We start from the raw sequence: 21,272 nt of genomic DNA on the forward strand, positions 1-21,272 counted from the left end.
ACACTTTCTTCTCGGTGATAACCATATACAGTTGGTTCATTAGTGAAGTTAAATGGCATTGGGCTGTAACCAGTTGCAGAATGAGGTGCATATGTTCCTGAATAAGGCATGTCCCAGGCATTCGGCGGAGGTAATGGTCCGACTGTATCGCAATCTAGTTTCATGCTACTCATGGCTGAACACAAGTCACCAAATATATAATAACATTGCTCGGAAAATGTTATTTTGTTCACTGTGTGCCTAATAAAGCCAGCTTTTAGCATAAGAGATGCATATTTCCTTGCATCGCGTCGATCAATAAATCCTTCTACATGATTATTAAGCCAATCCACAACATCTGCTCCAATAAATGCATTTGGTATTATTATTTTAAGCCACATACGATCACGAATTTCTAACCCTGAGTCAGATCGAGCCATCGCTCTTACTACTGTCGGCATATCGGTATTCACCGTAAGGTGTAGTTCCTCTAATGGTCCTAATCAAAATGTATTCTTTATGTAATATTTGTCTACCCATATCTATTGAAATCTGAAGTTCAGTTAACAGCCTTTTCAACTCACGTTCTGTATCTGGCAGTGTACTTGCGAGACTGCTGGATGTTGATGTTAACGTGGTCGCACTTGGCGGGCGTGGAGGAAAACCTTCCCCCCTTATAGCTGCTGTATGTGCTACCCAAGCACCAGGATCTATAGGTCGTACAGGTTCTGTACGCGGTATTGTGAAATAGCCTTTTGGATTAGGATCCCAGCACTTTGCAACAACTAATTTTATTGGTCTAAAATTATATTTGTAACCATGTTATAAATTCTTCGTTTATTTATTAAAGTTCTGATGTATTACTATTATAGACATACCCTGGTTTCTGAACTACTTCGCGTAGTACTTTAACTGCTTCATCATTTGACATATTTTCGAAATTAATGTCATTTACTTGAAGAATCATGTCACCAGGTTCTATTCGGCCATCTAAAGCAACTGCTCCCCTGTACATTTAAAATTAACTAAATGAGAAAGCTGCTTTTAAAGGTATACCGAAAGTATTTTGTTGAATACTCTGTTCTATTAATTTAATGTACAGAGCTCTATCTATAACATAGTCTAAAATTCACCGGAATTTAACACATACCCTTTCATTATTGAACCAACATAGATTCCACCATCTCCACCTTTGTTACTCTGACCAACAATACTAATTCCAAGGAAATTAACAGTATCCATATTCAATGAAACTGTTATGATGTTCAAAGACATTGTACTGTCTGTGATACTGCTAAAGGATGATGTTCTAGACATAGGTGGCAACCTATGACGCCTTCTTCTTTGTGGTCTACGCCGTTCTAACATTTAAAAATACATGAAATTCATTTTCTAGTTTAAATCTCATATTTATTTTCGTTTTTTCTTTTCTAAAATATATTTACCTAAAGTTGCTCTGTCAACTGTACTACTCATATTGGTATGTCTGCCTGTAGTTGATGTTATGTGGCTACTAGCATCATCATCTGATTCTAAAAATGTTGTTGTCTCTAGATCTGAACTTAAAATAGAAGCAGTCTCATAACCATGGCCTGATCTGTGCTTTGAATGACCATTTATGCGAAGTCCTAAGTTGTTAAAGAAGCAATAAAAATAAACGAATAACAGATTTTTCACCTTTAATATTTCAAACAAAGGCAATATTTAAAAGATTTAGAACTTAGAGATTAATCTATAAACCACTAATAACATACCATTATATTTATTGTATTTTTCATATTTATCTGAATGATGTCTTGAACTTTTATGCAAATGATGCCCTTGCCGACTACTTGTAATACTTTCAGTTTCAGTTAATGTGTCATCATGTGACAATGGTGGTGGACCACGGTTTGTGTGACCAGGTGTCACATGATCAACACGATCATGTTTTACCTCACTGTGTGCTACTGAATCTGTGCACTGTGATGCACCATCTGACACATTGCTGCCTTCAGCAGACACCAGCTATTGGTAAATAAATTGTTTTATTTTTTTAATTAAGAACTTTTTATATTTTATCAAATTTTAATTCATATCTTATGAAGCATTTTTGTAGAATAAATAGTATATCAATGTATTGTATATGTTGTAATGTAAGTATATATATCTTACTGAAATAATTCATAAATATTTCTGTACCATTACAGAACATTAAATTAGTCAGAATGTACATGTTTGAAGACCAACATTTTTTCATGTTTTGTTGATACAAAAATGATCACAAAATTTATATTGACAAATTTTTAACTACCAATGATTTTGAAAATTAATATCAAAATTTAAAATATGTATTTCATTATACATTATAAAAAATGGATTATTCTTTGTTTTGTCACAAGAAAGAAAAAGAAAATGAAACATGTATTCTAATAATTAGAATTTCTTTGAGAATCTTACCCAAGAAACAACCCGTCCATTAAAACAGGGAAGATGAGCATCATCATCTACAATTTCTTCTTTCACCACACTATGAAAAGAATAAAAATGTTTTTAATATTCCATTTATTCAGTTTATTATATAATGAGTAAAATCATTATAATAGCTAATTCAATCAAGTTGTAAAAATTCATAAAATAGTAAATAATATAAATAATACAAAAAATTACAAAAAAAAAATGCGATGAATTCCTACTGTTAGATCAGGTAAAATTATAAAATATGCCTTTGAATACAGTTTGCCATAAGTTATTTTATATAAAAATATAATACACTAGTCATATCGATATTAAAAATGTTGAAAAAGCAACTACAAATAGACTGTCAAAATAGAGAACAAGAAAAACATTAACAAAATGTAATTCTATCACCGAAGCGGATACTGTTTAAATCGTAGGGCATTGACTCGAGTCGAAGATGAAAGATAATGTCTCGCTACAGTGTCAATCGTTAATCCGTATTACGGCAGAAGTGGAAGCGAACATATAAGGGACGTGCGTATCGATGTGACACTCACCCAAAATCATCGTCCATTGATTTGAAGAAATACTTATAATTCGGCCGATTCAAGACATTTTTGAAGTCGGCAAGAGTGACCCTTTCCGGTGAGATAGTAAGCTTCACCAGGTAAGGGGTTTCCTCGTCGTCAATGTGATATATGATTTTAGTCTCTTCCATTATGGAACTTTATTATTCTACGTGCATTTGCAATAAAACTGATTCACCCAAAGCCCACTAATATGAACAATTCTCTTAAACCAATATGGCGCGTCACAGTCCGAGCCAAAGCCCTCGCGCGTACGATGATCGTTCGTTCATGAAGACTACAGGTTTATGCGAACTCCGCGGTACGTAACATTATTACGAATGCATGCAGTAAGTTACGAAGAATTCGTTGACATTATTCACGAGAGTTGCACCGCGCGTATTCGTTGCTTTCGACGAGCTGAATTAAACGTCAACATTCTTGTCGACATTACACACACTCGCGACGGTCGGCTCGACACTCGACAGTACGCTCGAAGATTGGAAACGAACGAAGATAGAAAGACAATCTCGAGTCTCATTTTTACACCCTTTCAGCTATTCCCTGCCTCCATCGTCAGATGGCATTGCTGCATCATTGTCGAAGATGGCGAAGGGTTCTGAAATCCATTATACGTAACGCTTCTACTTTAAATGTTAAAATGAATACTTCGTGTAGTTACATTTTTTAATAGATTTAGAATCTTTTTTATACTTTTATCATGAGATATTTATTTTTTCTACAAAGGAGGTATGCAACTTTTGACATGTATTTTTATAGAAATATAATCCATATACGTAACATCGATATAATTTTTATTCTAATAAAACTTTTAATATTTTCGAAATATTTAATTATACCTTATTACGAGAAGCATATGTATTTCTTTATATTTATACTTAGTATCGAATTAATATACCTCTTTATAAAACAATTTGAACTGAAGAATTCTGTGGATTCGTTAGGATCGTAAATATTTGTCAAAGGAAAAAGAACTTTGATAAACAGGCATCGATCGTATAAAAGTCAAGTAGACATTATAACAGAACTTTGAATTTCGAGAAAGTAATATTATCTTTTGTATTTATCTTTTCAATCGAATAAGCTGATTTTTATTACAGACCTCTTACGTAACTAGTTCGATATAGACTTTCTGTGTATCACATGTGCTTGCTTATAGATATAAAATGACACACTCTACATATGTTCCTACACAACATATTGATTATATCCCCATTAACTTTTAATATTACCCTATTGGCCATAATATAGATAAATTAAACAGAAATGAATTATTTCATGTCAATGTACTATAGATAGATTTATTACTCCCATACCAGCATGCGACCCTCGATCCCATTCAACTTCCGGCTAACAATTCGGAAGCGAAAGGTAATGTTTGCATTCGATAGTCGGGCGTACAACACGATCGCGCCCTTTTAAGTACTGGGTAATTTCCAGGTACGTTCACACCGCGTCATTAACCGTAATTCTATTCATTATTTTTTTCCGGACAACAAAAACGAAAGACACTGTATCGCTCGGCTTTCAATCCGACAGCGTGAAGCGTCGGCTTAATTATACGGTCGCGCGAGCAGAAGAAAAGGGATTTTAAATGAAATTAAATCACGCATCCGCGTAAAGAACCCACAGGGACAGCCATGCTGCATAAATCGCGTTGTTGTATCCTTGAATAAAAGAAATTACGTCTGGAACCGGTTTTATCAACAATTTAACACCGGTTGTCATTAAGTGATGCTCAAAACGATCAGGTGCAGATTACGAGTCTTGCATTTGATTATAAATGCAATAATAATGACGAGTCGCCGATAAATATAGAAGGATCAAATATGGAATAAGGAAGAAGAAAATGATTGATTATTACAAACTATAATTATTGTATTATAAGATAGTATCATAGTTGGACATTTACCTACAATTATTATAAAAGCTTCATTATGCACGAAATCTGCCTAACAATTATTCGCAATTAGATGATTAAGTCGATGTAATTTTTGCGACTATTCATTTACAATTTTAAGTTATAATTGAATGCGATATATTCATTACGAAGTCGTCCCATTTCTTTCGCCAAATATTTAACGCTTTCTTTTTCTCAGAGTTATTCAGACTGCTATAAATAAGGGAGTTCTTGGCCAATTGCTTGAGACTTCTGAGATCGGCGTGTGCTGACATGAGAGCCATAAATGCTTCGTAAAAGTCATAGCTGAGAGCCCTCGCACCCCATAAACCGGGATCGTCGTTAGATATCACTATTGGATATCCTCCAGAGAATAATGGCCTGGCAGCATGATTACGGAGATCATCGACAAGTTTTAGGACTTGATTGGAGATCGGGTTCACTTCGATAGCGATGCCCATTGTTTTAGCAAGCTCCAAGAGGAACGGATGAGAGACCAGCGCATACCTGGATAGAAATAATGTAAAACCACAAGAATAAAAAAGTCGTTCCCGTTATCGTTCGAAAACTTCACTTTTCATTTTCGAGGTCTTTGACTGCTTCATATAATCTGGATAAAACGATAAGATAAATGACCGAAAATACATAATGAAATCTCGTGCATACACGTTCCAGTTGGTATGCTTCGATAGAGAAAGAGTATCTTCTGAATTATTTGGATACGCGTCGAGATATACACTTCCTTAGCAATTTTTATGCTATAAGAAATAATTCATTATAGGAAGAAATCAGTTCGTATCGCTTAAAAATTGTACATTTGATTTCCTTATCGACTATTTTAATCTTATTTTACTTATTAAACGTAATCGTAGAAAGTAATATTTTACGAAATTAACTCACCCATGGCCAATACGTCGAGTATTTAATAAAATAGCATCGATAAGATTCTCATCAGTAGCAGTGCCTAACCAATTCGTTTCGCCTGCGTGGAAAAAGAAATTAATGTCATATTCTTCCACACTCTTCAGTAAGTCCATGAAGTACTCAAGCGTATGCCCGAAGTCCTCCTGGCCGACTAAATCAAATCCAGCCACAAAATTAGGATACAACTTTTTCAATTTCTTTAAGGTTTTGGTATAAAATCGCGCTTCTTCGTAGTTGCAAGATCGCCTAGGAGCATAGATCAGTCTGGCTCCTATGAAGTCCGGATGTTTTTCCTTGAATCTGTACGTGGAAGCTGAATTATTAACATTGCATTATGGTGGTGTAACCGATATACAGTGGTTAACACTGGTCGTTCCGATTTATTCGGTGTTAAAGACTTTTATTATTATTCTGCGTAGATGAACGAGAACACCTACTAGCCAAGACAAGGTACACTTGAACAAGAAGACGTGAAGAAAGTGTCGGAAAATTTTATAATTAATTACTTAAATTCGATTATTTAATTTGGATTCTTGTTCTGTCGGAATACCTATCTATTCTGGTAAGTGCTGAAGTACTCTAGATACATCGATTTAATCAACATACAAGAAAATCTGATAATGAAAGATAGGAACTAATTGATATTTTTTTTTTTTTATAGACAAGAGATTTGAAAAATATGCGGTTGTGCAACTTCTCGAAGAATTAAAGTATAAAGAAGTGAAAAAAATGGGGAGTACCTTTCAGTAAGTTTCTCGTAGATACCGACCAAATCTTCTGGCTTGTACTCCGTGCCATCGAAATCGTATAAATTTGGCAAGGTGGATCTTAGCTCGAGATACATTACATTATCCTCGTACAGTTGCTCCAGAGCTTCGAGGTAATGATCCTCGTAAACAGGCTTGTACGTCAACAAAGGATTGATGAACTGGAAGATGTCGTTAAATTTGACCCACGCCTTGTTAACGTTTGGATAGACAAACGTAGGATCGTTACATTGCATGGACATCCTCTTCTCGATCATGTCGTTTATTATGGAACCTCGAATCGAATCTTCGCGCACCTTCATCAAGAGTTCCCAGTCACATGATTTATCCGGCACTCGGAAAAATTGCAGCTTAACTACATCTTTGACAACGCAAACGTACAAGTCGTCGCGATAGGTGATGTTATAATAAATATAATCGCTAGCAACGAGAGCTGTATCGTGGGCGTGGAGTATCGCTCCTTTTGGCATGCGACGGATTATTTGGAAAACCTTCGACTTCTCAATTTCATCCTTTGTTTCAAGGAAATTTCGTGCAGGAGCAAACTGATGTGGATTCTTGAAACCTAAAGGAATTTATAGACTCAGTGAAACCAAGAACATAAATAAAAATATTACAGTAAAGAAAACAACAAAATAAAAAAGAACTTCTAAAGAAATGATTTCCATTATTCAAGAGGAGAACCGAATTCTTATTTATTAGTTGTGAAATTAACGGATATTAGAATCTTAAAGATTATACGAGTATCGTATCGTTTGTTTGTAGATCTGACGCATGTACCACGTGCTACATACATCAAACAATGTATCAAATAAGTTTCTTTCGTGCCATTACATATTCAATCGGTGCAACATGCGAACGTTTCAAGGTATCGACAAGATTTTAAGTAACGAACAAACCAATGTTTAATTCTTCTTCCTTCCTCATCATTAAGATTTTGTTGGCGGCTTTTTCAACGTAGTTTAAAGTCAGATTGCCACCTATCATCATCCGTTGCTCACGTTTCAATATTTCATTACGGAGAATCGTGTAATTAGCACGTGGGAAAGCGACATTCACAGTTGCATACGTAAGAAATACTATGAATGAGAAAATGAATCCCTTCATGGTAAGTGATCTGTATCCAACGAATGGTGTCCGTTTTATATTAATCGTACGTGAATAGCAGGTTAGAGCTGAACGATCCGCTCACGTCAACAGCACTTTACTGACTGATCGCTTCTACAAAGATCATCGGTCATAGCTTTGTACAGATGAGTTGAGTACATACGATTCATGCTACGACTATGAGCATTCCAATGAAATCGTCTTAGTCTTCTTCGTTCACTCTTCTTTTTTAGCACGAATTTGCGTAAACCGATTTAATACATGTGGAACGAATGTATTTATAGTTTCTTCTCATGAAGAAGCTATTGCCTTGGCTATTATTTCACGAAGGGGTTATTTTAAATGAGACGTAGAGTCTCTTTATATACATTGAAAATATCTTTATCTTTCTTTTATTACCCAATCGATAAGACAATGTGATATTCTTGAATTAAATTATGTGCAGAGCAATGACTTCCACTGTGTCATTATCCAAATTAGATAATTTTTTCACCGCAAGCATCGTGTATACACAGTGTTCTTGTACGCAAATATTGTCCACTGTATAGGTTCAATATGTGTAAATACATGTCTAGAATGTAAGATAAATTGAAAGTAATTGAAATATAAAATGGTAACAAGAGGATTACAATAAAGTTCAATAATTAGGTATATACCCATCCGTGGAAAAGATTTATTTTCAGTGCAGACAACTTATTTCGTTACAGACTACAAATGGTTGGTTGGAAGTGCTTAAATTCGCATGGGCGAAAATATAAAATGCTCATAGCAGTCTCGTTTAGAGACTCAATCATTTAACTGTATTGTTTCATTTAGCTTCAATCATTTCAGATTCTCTCTAATTACATTATTAATACATATATCAACGAGTTACATTGAGCATACTTAAGCAAAAAAGACATTTCCTTTTTTTATAGAGATACACTAAAAATTATTGAAACGCGTTGGCCGAAGAGGAAATCTCATGCCTTGGATTTCTGGCGAATCATAATAGCAGAACATAATTTAAGGCACTCTTTGCGGTAAGCACCTTATGTTTACATAAATACTCAGCTGTTAATCACACTTTAAAATACATGTGATAGTTCTATATATAATTCGTCAATCGTTAAGGAGCCATTGATTAATTTTGCTGTTCGGATAGCAGATCAATAAGCATGTTGTCTAAGCACTTTCATGTATATTGTTGCCACAACAATGAAAGTATTGCAAATTAAACATCATTAAAAAAATTATTTAAATTTTGCAAAATTGGTGTGCGCGTATATTGATTAATTTTGTGATCAACTCTGACAATCTGTTTAATTCTATTGGCTCGTTAAATCGTATATTATAAATATCCGTAAAACTACACGTATATAAATTTTCGTAGTCCTATTGATACTAATATATACAATGTTGAATATATTATTACGGTTCCAAAATATATCGATTATAATAAAACAATCACTATTAGAAATCTAATAACTATCAGTTGCACCCATGTTGAATTTCTATCTAAAAATAAATAACTTAAAATTGAAAATTGTAATCGAAATGTTTAAATAATTGTATACTAAATTCTTTGCTGCACAAATGTGCATCAGTAACATTATTGTCTTGCATCATTTTATGAGGATGCTCATGGATGATCGTAAATGATATTCATAGAAAATTAGAATACGTTATATTGTTCCAGACCGACATTTCGATGATTTATCTTATTATTATTATTATTATTATTATTATTATTATTAATAACATTAAATTTGCAAAGGATATTATAATTGGACCAATATTTCTCCTATTTTTTTCTGCCACGAATATCGAAAAACAAAACTAAGATTTTTGGTTTTAACTTTCGAAATTGTCACTATCTGTATCATACAGATTTTTGTATATAAGTAATATAGTTAAATCGTAAATAATACAACTGTAACATAATTCAACTTTGTACCGCGTAAGTCACATTACGAAAAGGAGGAAAAGAAAAAAGAAATATTCAGTATTAAATAAAGTAAGATATTTCTTGTCTTAAATGCAGTCCTCTTCGTTGAAAGTATATAAACTCCATTAATAAGAAAATATATATTGCATAAATTAATGAAAAAAAATCACAAACCTCTATTTTATAACTAAATAACTATTTTCTAAGCAATATAGTTATAGAAAAAATATATTCTGGAACATACATATTCTGTGTTAATGAAGTTTATTCTACTATCAATATAATAAATCATGTATAAATTAATTTCTATCCCATATCATTGAACAGAGGATATGTGAACCCTCCTTTTCCTATTATTCTTAAGTCAAATCCTCCTCATATCATTTCAATTGTTCAATTATTGTGTTCATTCCAACCCACGCAATTTTAATAATTTGTAATCGTAGTATAGGACGTTTCACTTAATTTATTTATTTTCTATATTTTTGTCTCTATTAACAATGTGAAAAAATGTTTGAGAAACAAGTTTTAAAGCTCGGAGCAAAACATTTTCTTGCATCGTTAATAAAAATAGAACTACTTCAAATGTGTAAATTATATGAAACATCCTGTAGTATTTTAATTCAAAGGGTTACTTTGTTAAGAGGTCAGAGTTATCTTTATTATGCATATTTCAAGAAGTATCGTGCTCAGTATCTTTGATAAAATTTTTTAATTTTTCAAAGTCTACGAAAAAGCGGATTCGTCGGTTTTTACAACTTTGAAAAATTTTAATCGAGATACAAGCGGGAATTGCTACTTTCCGTTAATCGAACTTTTATCAATCTTTCTAATGCGATTCTAGTCAACCATCTTTACCATTTTTTAATAATGTTCTTTCGTCAAACCGCCTTATCAAAGATCCCTGAGTATGAAGCGTCAATGACCAGGACATCGAATAAATATAAATTGTCGCCAAAAAGTTGTGCTACTGTTTTAGAAAATTTTTGTATGATTTCCTCCAATCGATTTATCGAAATTATGAATATTTTTTAAGACAGTCTTAAGAAATACAACATTCCGTTTAAACTCAACTAGCTTGCTCAAATTCACAATTATAGCGTAGAAGATCTCAAGAAGTTTGATATCGTATACACTATATTTCACGCCTTAACGTGTAGTCATTATAATTACTTGAGGGTCGAATCAAGTAAATATGAGCTGCTGTCGCTAAACGGCCAAAGAAGCATTACTTACAAAGTAATGATGACAGTGAAATTAAATTACGTTAAGAGGTTTTCAATGATTTATCCGCTTGTGCTAATGTAAGAGATCCGATGAGAGATACCAATGTACGGTCTAACCATGTTATAGGATTAGGATACAGGAGGCCACCTTCGTAAAATCCCAGATGTCCACCATGAGCTAATTCTACGTATAATGTGTTCGGGTGGGTTTCTGTAACAGAAAAGCCATATAAAATATGCATTAAAAATTAATATATCATATATATAGACACGCATAATATGTATTATAACTTACTGGCATGTTCTTTAATGGGATCTAGTAATGTCTCAGGTACAATAGGGTCATCTAATGCGTTGATAAATACCATAGGTGTCGAAACATTATCGAGATAGAATTGTGAGCTACTCCATTTGTACATTTCATTTACAGATTTAAAGTTATGCACCTGTGTTGTAATTAATTGAAAATATCAATACGACATAAATTTTGACGGATATTCGATCAAATTTACCATCTATCGAGAAATATTTTACCTTTCTGGTGTAAGCTTCATCGAGTTCTGGTAACGTTGCAGCGGAAATGATATCCCATTCATTTAAGTTGTATCTTTGTTTAACTTCCTCGGATAACAATATATGTTTATGCTGAAGTATAATATTTTTCACGGATTCAGACATTATGTACAGGTAGAAACGTCGAAAGTTCTGCCAGTTAAGTAGGAACTTTGTACCTCTGCATATAAATTAAATAGAAATGAAAAGAACAGTTAATAAATCATTTGCTCTTATCATTATTCTATGCGTAAAATTTACATGCACGTGAATTACAGGTACAGGTACACTTACTCGAGAGCATTATATCCTTGACAGATAGATATTCCGCCGATTATATTGGATAATTTATTCGATCCTCGTTCTCCTAAGTACTTAGTCACAAGGTTACCACCCAAGCTAAAGCCAATGCAGACTATTTTCGTATTGGGATGCTTCTCTATCAAGCTCTGTAGCATCATATGATAATCGTCGGTGTGTCCTGCAATGTTTAAGTCAAACCAGTTGTCAATCATGAATTCAATTAACGCCAGGTCGATTGAACTGCACGTGAAATTCTTGAGATTTTCATGACCTAGACTGAACTAGTTAATATCAATGTAAATAATGATCTTTCAAACAAATCAGACTAAGGAGCAATGTTTTCAAGACATAAAAAGAGAACGTAGAAAACTTAATGTTCAATTAGTATCATATAAAAATTGCACAGTCTAATTTCCTAATTTTCTTCATCGATCAACTCGATCATTATAATTCATGGTCAACTGTTATGTAAATGAAAATATAAATGAAACATATTTTGATAACCTTTTACACTAAAAATAACTTTTAAATAGATAAAATTTACATTTGCATGCCTGGAATTACACAGAAGAAATATTAAGAGTAATTAAACGTTGAAACTTGCTAATTGCGCATAATAATTCTGTAAAAGTATCATTAGTTGCAAGGATAATTGTTCGTTGATGTATAATTACGCATACCGTAAGTAAAAATTCGCGGTGCAGTGATCTTTACACTAGAAAGTACTCCAACGTGATTAAGTACTGCACATCGGTATCCATGGCATTGTACAAAGTGTACGAAAGTTCTGATATAAACACTTTCGGAACTATTACAGATTCCAGGACAGATGGCAACTGTTACATCATCTGTAAACAGATAAATTACAAAACGTTACATCCAGAACAACTCCACCATTCTTCCATAACATTTCTAACGTATCGCCTACATGTAGATACAATAATTCTGTTTCATATCGATTTCACGTATACATCAAACGTTTAACTAATTCATTGTCATTGCTTTTACATAATACAACCTATTGTATAGGCGTCTACACGGATATGTACATTTTCCACTTTCAGCTTACAATTATTCAAATGCTTCGATTACCGAGTCTTAAAGTAACAAAGAAAGACAAGAAAGAAGAAAGACAAGGTACAAGAAAGAACTAATTTTCATTACATTTCAGGCTTATCAATCTATAACGCGTTTTAATATCTTGGAGAACTATCTTGTCTGTAGACGTTACTGCATACTATGCATTCAAGGCTTCGTTAATCTTCGGCCGATATGATAACAGACAAAATAATTTACACTGCTCGTTCGAAGCATCATATCGATTGACAGACTAGAATTCATTACAGATATACCACGCTCAAGCTTTAATCTCTATTAAACTTTGAACAACGCATATAGGTATCGAATCGTCAAAGAAACTCGAAATCGCTATACGTATACACGCACACACGCTCATTGATCTCGTTGTTTATCAGGCTTGCCAGGTAACTCAAACATTGATACGTTCAGGGAAAACGGAAAATTACATAACTTTTTTCAATTACGATCGACAGAACAATCGAGCCACAATTCTTTCTTGCGATTCGAGATCACGAATAAAACAGACCTTCGTAATCATTGGTCAGAGGCTGATAAAGATCGTAGGTGAGAGTGGTCTCATCCGGAAGTCCGATGTAGACTCGTTCCCCAATTGGCCAAGGGCAGCGGACGCGCCCAATAACACTGTGCACGATGGTCTGTACATGGCCACTGAAACCCCATAGCCTTGTTGGTTTGTACCTGAAACACGCAAATAGCCGTGATGTAATATTTTTTTAATGTCACGAACATCGGAGCTCGCAACCTCGCTGATTTCAGGCACAGATTTTACACGAGAGATGCATCTTCGATATCGCGATACGATTTACATCTCAAAGGTGGTCGCGGTGATATAAAAGTTTCGATCATGAGTTTCGATCATGCTATTTGCATTTCATAAGTTACAAACCGGCAGGGGAATTTACATCTCAAAGATATTTACAATGGAGACAGCAAACTCACGGGAACCGTTTCGTTTATCAAAGAGCATTAAGTAATGCACCTCGCGGATCATCATTTTATATATACTTCATACCGGCAATTCGGAACAAACGGTAACGTATAACAGAAAATTATCGCTTTTCTCAGTCGTAAACACAGCGAGCCTAGGTCGTTAAAGGGAAAAAGAAAGAAAGGAAAGAAAACTAGGAATCCTGGTGAAAAATGGAAAACGGGTCACGATGGTAGTTGGAAAGCTATCGTAAACTATTTTAAGCATAGGCGCATGCCATTAACAACGAATCGTAAAATTTCTTCAAGGGAGAAACACGCTCGTACGTCTCTGACTTACTAACCCGCGTAGCGCAATTTCTTTTTCGACTTGTTGATCCAGTTTTGCCCACCGGCGTGCGTACCGCGGCCGTGTTTAATTCGTTTTAACAGGGTGGTAGGGATGCAAGACAGTCGTTCAACCTTGTGAAAGTGTGTTTCTTCTTTAACGGCAGTTCTACGCAATTTTTGCCCGAAGGAAAAGCGAAGTTGAACGCGGCAGCGGACCATTAAACCACCTTCGTTGCAGCGTACAAACAGCGGCAGTAGATCAGTGGAGCATACGCGAAGCCGTAAAAATGGCTGGCATTAAACAGCCAATACCCGTGGAAAATATAACCTGTCGTGTTAGTGGCACGACAATGGAAATCGACTGGTTATAGCCGTGAAAAAATTTCTTTTAGGGGCGTCGTGCACGTTAGGGGCCCCGGACCTTTCCGTGTTTCATGCGGCCATTAAATTAACTATGCTACCAGACTATGCGAACGAGGACGATTGGTGGCCGGTAAGAATCGCACGCTAAATTATTAGCCGAAGTGGACCAGGTGTAAAATTTTATTACGATTTCTATACGCCACGAGTCTTCCCAATGTCCATACTCCATTTGCCCATCTCGTGATCCAATTTCTCCGATCGCAAGAAAGAATTTACTCAGATTATAGCGGACTCTAGGATTATACTTGCTGAAAACCCCTCGCGATTAAAATTTACGCGCGTGCTGCGCTATTCCCATGCACGTTCTTTCTATCGTACACGTAAGTACGTTCTATCAACTGTGTTTCCTGCTTCGTGCAGCGTTAAATTTCGTGTCATTTATGTAATTAGTAGATACTCGCGAGCGTGATAATGTCGGGGACGCTGATAAATGAAAGAGGATACAACAACCGCGAATTCTTTCGCAATCCGATCTAGATCTTGGGGCCACGGCTGAAAGTAAAAGCAATAGACGATGTCACGCTGCGAGTGAAATTCGCAGTCGTGCACCGATTGCTTCACGAGAACGATGAAATTCTTTCTCCTCTCCCCCCTCGGTTATCAATCGCAGGTTCGTTAATTGCGCGAAATTTTCTTCGCGCGAAATGAAAGAAATTACGCGCGATTCAGCGAGCTTGTCCATAACGTTATTTCTCTGCTCATTGCGAATATTCCTCGTCGAGTGTTCATTCACGATCGCGATGGCAGAGGCGGCGTTAATGACACACCTGTGCGTAATTGATAAGACGAGTCGTTAATTGTTAACTACGAAACGAGCGGTCATTAGTGGAAGAAATTGTACGTTTCTCATTAGCCTTCCACGTTTCTTGCTCGAATGTAAAGAAGCTATAGACGTCCCCTTGCATGCTTTTACAATGCTTACAGCTGCTTGCAGTCACGGTCAGCGTGTAATCGATCAAAAATGTACAAGAAGCTTGTTTTCTCACTTTTCACGCGGTACGATAACGCCTTGCGCGACAGGTTTGGTTACGTATCGAAACCGTTCGATAAAAATCGACCCATTGTGCTTGTATAACGGCGTGAAAATCATGGGAAGGAATTTCAACTGTTAGCCCAATTACAATGTTTCCAGCTTACATTGTCGCAACATTTTTCGCGAATTTTTCGTCCCTTCGAGAAATCAATGTCTTCGCGAGTACGTCCCGTTGTAAAAGTCGTTAATGCTAAAATGACTAAATTGGTAGAAATCTTATGGCCTATCGAGCTCGTAAATAAAGACGATATTATTAAAGGGCTCGTTTTGGAGTCATTATTTTCAGAGTTATCGAAAATAGCAGGCGCTTCTGTCGAAATTAATATCGTCTCTTATCGAGATAGCAGGGTAGTCAGATATACTTATTCACTTTTATTACCCCATTTTAATTATTATTAACCGTGCATACTATATTTAGATTTACGTTACAGGTCAGTAGTTCCCTAGACGAGAGAATAAAACGGCAGAAAATCGTCGGAAACGGAAAGAAAACGTAAAAGGTACGAGAGAACGATGTAAACGAAGCAATTTAGAAGATGCGTTAAAGCGTGGACATTTTTAAATCGAGATAATCCAGTCGTCGATGTTGCAAACGTGTTTGCCTAGTTTTCTCCTAATTTACAATAGCAGAAAGAAAAAGCATCGACTTTCGAGCTTCCAGCGTGAAAGAAAATTTATTGCGGCGCAACAATGGACGTTAAATAAATCATAGAACGAAAATTGAGGATCGGACATGCACGATCCGAGTCGATGGCAAAAGGAAAGTAACGGGGGCAGGGTAATTATTCAATTGCCGTTCGACGAAGAGTAATTCGTTTAATCAGAGATCGATCGTTGCAACGACTTTCGATTGTCGCGAAACCAGTCGCGTGGAAGATGTTTCCACGCGCGCCATTACGAAAAGGGATTTCATTTTGCGGAAGTAAAAGCGAAAGCAACGAGATTGCTTGATTCGCTAGACGAAGTGCAGGAAGTCCCTGTATGGAAATGCGCTGCTCGAACGGCTGGTTATTAGTTAATATCGATTCGCATGGCATTAGGGCTATCTCGAGAATCCATTTTGCATTTAATCAACGTATAATGCATGCCGAAATAGACGAGTCGATACGGCCCTGAAGAAATGATCCAAAGGACGAAATCCTCGGCTACGGAAAAATACAATAGACGTCTGGGTTCAGCTCCTACAAATTTATCAGCGTGCGCAATATTTTCCTTCGTTGAATTAACGAGGTCGTGGTTACATGACTAATCGCGATTTCCGTCGCAAGCTACAATATATGACTTAAAGATTCCATGAGACATAAACAAGTCTTTCAACAAATGCAATGATACGATTCCAATAAAAAAGCGAATATATCACGTAATCTCTTCTTTTTTCAGTTCTCCGAACTGAACTTTAACAGAGGTTCTCCACATTTGCTTCTTATCTTACGTTTCTTGCACATTAACATTTTAAAGTAAACATTTTTAATACTAGAAATACCAAGTGAGCCGAACGATGAATTTTGGAATTTTTATTCCTTTGGTTATTAAAAGCAATCGTTTAATATTAACTGCAAAAGTTAATATTAACTTCGATGCAAATAGAAACGTATTTATGTGTACGTTCATTCATATTTATTATTTATGAACATTATTCAGGTGTACTAGGGTCGAGCGTGTCTTATACAACTGATTTGCAACAAAATAGCCAGACAATTATGCGATCGATACATGAGACGTATTCGATAAAAATTCGTTGAATGTTTCATTTATTCCATGCGTCCATTCCTCTGAATCATTTTCCCGAGAAGGGGTACCTTATTTCTCCAATGAACTCATGTTTGAATGGCGTGTGCAAGATCGACCAGTTGAATTTGCACATGTCTTCTGCCATTTAATTCCAAACATACGGTCACGTGATCGATGAACTACCTAATACCTTAAAAATTTTGATCGAATTAATTCCTAAATTGTGATATAAATTGTATGCGAAATAACAATTATTCTTTTATCGCGAATACGTGATCCCGGAATTATACCATTCTCGTGGCTGAGCAAAAGTTTTTGTACGTGTAAGATGTATATGAGTCATCTGAGTTCGAAAAATATTCGTAACATTATAAAAAAAATATTAATCACGATCTGTCGATAAATGTGACGATATACCGAAGCATTTGTTCAGTGAGGTCATAGCCAAGATCAGAGCGAGCCATTATGCAATACCCAAAATGGAAGAACAATGCTAACGATTATACGTTATCTACATCGTTCTTCAAATTATTTCATCTCGAGTCAACTTGTCCCTGTTTTATTTCTTCTCGCGAAATTTTCGATAAATCGTGATAGAGATTTCAACGAGCTTCCCCGAAGATGAAACTGTGCAAGTATTGTATATACTTACGTTGTTTGATCAAAAGATGACCGATAGAGTGAGACGCTCTGCTTTGCGAATTAGTGGCACGAACGAAGGTGATTACTTCGGCAATTTTTTATCGCAAGATTATTTTTAAACCACGTTTCATTTTAAGCCAACTGCTTAAAATAGACTCTTAAAAGAATATTAACGTAAATTGCTTCGTTTTTCTTTTTTTCTCTTCTTCTATTTTTTTGAGTATTTTTTTCAACATTTTCGCTCTAGAAGATAATAATACACTTCACGTTCGAGTTACCTTTGTAATTATTTATTTGCTCAATAACGTATAATATGTATAACATTTATTTCATTATTGAACTGTTTAATTAATTTGTCCTTTTAATAATAAAATACGATGCCACTAATCACGAAGGTGTGATTCTCGTAAATTATATCACGAGTTATATCAGAAATATAGTACTGAATGCTTAAAACATATTGTGTAAATCGAAGAATTTATAAAACAGGCATTGATAGAAGAGTGTAACGACCTTACTGCACAACGGACTGAAATTAGATTTTCTATATCACGTATCTCGTGATGCAATTTAGGAGATTGATAGGGTCATTGTCTATTAGTGAAAACTAGATCACACTCGTGCTAAATGATCAAAATAAATCCTCCCATCTTTCCGATCGTATTTAATAACTTTCGCGAATTTCGTTTTCATCGATCAGTAAATCGTATTCGGTACGTTTCGTTATAAAAATCTTATTAGGCATAATTCTAATCTGAAAATAAATGGTTGAGGTAGGAAATTTGCCACGTGTGGTTATCATGCACATTATCATATGCAAGTCCGAAAAATATCCGGCGAACTGAATTAACCTAACCTCACTTTTCCTCTATGGGCACCATGTACGGAGGAGAGCTGATTTCGCGTGCGAAGCAGATGCAACTTAACAAATGAGAAATCGTTGGAAAACTTACGGTTCTGTGATGACAGGAGCAATTTTAAGAATCGTTGTAAGAAATGACTGATCTTGACAGACGATCAATGGCTTCTGCGGTGCACTGTTTACGTTTAATATCCTGAACAGGATGCATAGAATCACGGCGAACACGGCCAACAGTGCCGTGGACATGTTTTTCCTTTGCTCTGTTACGCCACAAAAATTCTATTTCCTTTTATGTTCCACGCCGATATCGTACAGGTATCGACGTACGAAAAGGAATGTTTGAGCTGCTTGTTACGCACACAGCGGTAGAAGCTGGAGGATTACGAAGGACTAAGACCGCTGTTCGATTGACGATGCTCGAAAACGTCGTACCCGCGGCAAAGACTGTATGCGACTGTATTTCGCGTTTGTTTTACCGGCACTTGACGGTCGATTTGCGCGTGCCTATCAATAGTTAAGTTCGCGGAACCTCCATCTGTCCGCGTCGGTCGAAACTTCGATTTAGATTAAGGCTGGACAGGCTAGGCCATACCAGGGTAGGTAGATGAACAGAGGTGAAATTTTTAGATGACTCTACTTCATGTATAAACGGTAGAAGAGCTGTACCTCGAATGTCGTGAATCACAGCTTGTAAGCCAGTTGCCATTTGTTGCTATTTGGAATCCGCTAATATTATCGGACTACTTTTCTCTCTGTCCTTTCTCTTGCCAGTTATACAGTATGGCCGGTTTAACAGTAAATGCGTAATTATTTCTTGGGCTATATTAAAGATGTAGTTCCCAGGTTGAAATTATATTTTTTGTAGGATTGGTATTGATACAGATTTCAATGTTGAATATAATTTATTTTCTAGTATCATAGTCTTTTTAGTAATACGTTTCAGAACTTGAAATGACATTTTTTAATTTACAATAAGTTTAACGTTTATGACAAAATTTGTATTCAGCAGTATGATCATTCCTCGAGCTGAGCAATTTTATTTTGTTTTGTAATATTGGTACATGTGTATTTAAATTAAACATACTGTATTCCAAGGTACCATGTATTTATATATATGATTAAATATCGTATATTTACCTTCTTCTATGCTTTCCACTGTAAGATATTTTATTGCAATAGATAAACAAATGAGAACTAAATAAATATTTTCACAATTGTAATATTAAACTTTAACGTCGTTTTACATTATTACGATAGGCACGAATGTATTTCGATCAGGCCTTACATCGTTCTCTTAAGGCGCAGCAATTATACCGGTGTTCTCAAATTGAAAACGGTCGAATCTTTTTCGAGGCTGCGAACGTATCGCAAAAGAAATCACGAAATATCATGTCACTGACCCGTAATCGTATTCGAGGACGTTAAAGAAATATTTGAGATGTAACTAAGGTCAAGGTCATTCGATCTACTTTCCGAATCGATACTTCGATAATTAATCGATGTAGAAACGACTTTTATAGTTCGATATTTGAAAATGCGACTGGTGCGCAGTTTTAAAAATCTCATTGTGCGCGTCGGTTATATTCGACTTCGGTTATTTTTTGTCTTTGTATTTTATAATAAAACATGTGAATAATTTGTTTACTTGATTTGTTCAACTTTATATATGTATCGTAAAGAGTATGTATTCGCGCATTTGACTTATAATATGTGAAATGTTTCAAAAAGAATAGTAAAAGTTGATTGTCTTGATGAGTTACCGTGCACGTGATAAATTGAAAAGAATACATGGCCGCCTTAGAATTAAACAATTTGTTAAAAAGCCAAGGTTTTAAAGTTTTATTTGATTCGAGCCAAATTGTGTGATACTTATTTTTGTATATTAAAAGTGCAACATTTATAGTTAAAAAACGGTTGAAATTATCGATGTAACCACTGTCATAGTAACCATTATTGAAGTAACCGCGTACGTATCAATGATCATACGAACGTAATAATTTTATTCGTTATTAATACACTCACAAATAATTCGTGATTTTATGTAATTAAAATACGAATTGATTAATTTTCTTCTATAATATACTTTGCACTAATGTCTGTATAACTGAAGAACAAGTAACATAAAAAGGAAAAGAAAAGAAAATGCGCGGGAAGGGTAAAAAGAAAATTGTCAGAAATAATGGCAAAAATGGGAAGAAAGGTAAAAACAGTAAAAATGGAAAAAATAATGGCAGCAAAAACAAGGGAACAAAGAGATCAAGAAGGAGTGGTGGCAGAGCAAAATTCACTATGGATATCTTCAATGAAGAAGTTATGGAAAATGCTTATTACACTTGTCACAATATTATGGATGTATTGAAGTGCAGAGGATTTCCTTGGCCAGAAAGTCAAAAGAAAAAGAAAAAGAAGGGAAAGAAGTGAATAATAACTCCTAAAGCAACTAATACTTCTGCAACAAGGTATTGAAAAATATATATATATATTTTCAAAGTATTATTTTAGTTTCAAATAT

At 35.1% G+C, this 21,272-nt stretch overlaps 4 protein-coding genes across 4 annotated transcripts in view; 1 reads left to right on the plus strand and 3 right to left on the minus strand.

The window, feature by feature from the left end:
• Window positions 1-3,452, minus strand: part of dsh (Segment polarity protein dishevelled) — a 7,730-nt gene extending 4,278 nt beyond the window's left edge. The window contains 8 exon segments of the mRNA XM_017897522.1: window positions 3-478; window positions 564-778; window positions 858-986; window positions 1,130-1,340; window positions 1,425-1,607; window positions 1,734-1,986; window positions 2,419-2,488; window positions 2,976-3,452. Coding sequence (XP_017753011.1) covers window positions 3-478; window positions 564-778; window positions 858-986; window positions 1,130-1,340; window positions 1,425-1,607; window positions 1,734-1,986; window positions 2,419-2,488; window positions 2,976-3,136 — 1,698 coding nt within the window. The 5' untranslated portion in view covers window positions 3,137-3,452.
• A 1,569-nt stretch (window positions 3,453-5,021) lies between these two features.
• LOC108545733 (adenosine deaminase AGSA) lies at window positions 5,022-7,793 on the minus strand. The gene is made up of 4 exons (XM_017897498.1): window positions 7,496-7,793; window positions 6,570-7,161; window positions 5,806-6,129; window positions 5,022-5,412 (listed from the first exon to the last, which is right to left on the minus strand). The coding sequence occupies exons 1-4, from the start codon at window positions 7,701-7,703 to the stop codon at window positions 5,022-5,024; spliced, it is 1,515 nt and encodes a 504-aa protein (XP_017752987.1). The 5' UTR covers window positions 7,704-7,793.
• Window positions 7,794-10,265: 2,472 nt separating this feature from the next.
• On the minus strand, window positions 10,266-19,534 carry Hydr2 (abhydrolase domain-containing protein 2). The gene is made up of 7 exons (XM_017897503.1): window positions 18,852-19,534; window positions 13,318-13,490; window positions 12,392-12,559; window positions 11,703-11,889; window positions 11,391-11,589; window positions 11,152-11,302; window positions 10,266-11,067 (listed from the first exon to the last, which is right to left on the minus strand). Exons 1-7 carry the CDS (start codon window positions 19,004-19,006, stop codon window positions 10,898-10,900), a joined length of 1,203 nt encoding a protein of 400 aa, XP_017752992.1. The 5' UTR covers window positions 19,007-19,534; the 3' UTR covers window positions 10,266-10,897.
• Window positions 19,535-20,902: 1,368 nt separating this feature from the next.
• LOC108545746 (small lysine-rich protein 1) lies at window positions 20,903-21,181 on the plus strand. Its single transcript, XM_017897516.1, has one exon. The coding sequence runs from the start codon at window positions 20,903-20,905 to the stop codon at window positions 21,179-21,181; it is 279 nt and encodes a 92-aa protein (XP_017753005.1).
• Window positions 21,182-21,272: the final 91 nt, after the last annotated feature.

The sequence above is a fragment of the Eufriesea mexicana genome, unplaced genomic scaffold (genome assembly GCF_001483705.2).
Source record: "Eufriesea mexicana isolate 0111107269 unplaced genomic scaffold, ASM148370v2 scaffold507, whole genome shotgun sequence".
NCBI lineage: Eukaryota > Metazoa > Arthropoda > Insecta > Hymenoptera > Apidae > Eufriesea > Eufriesea mexicana.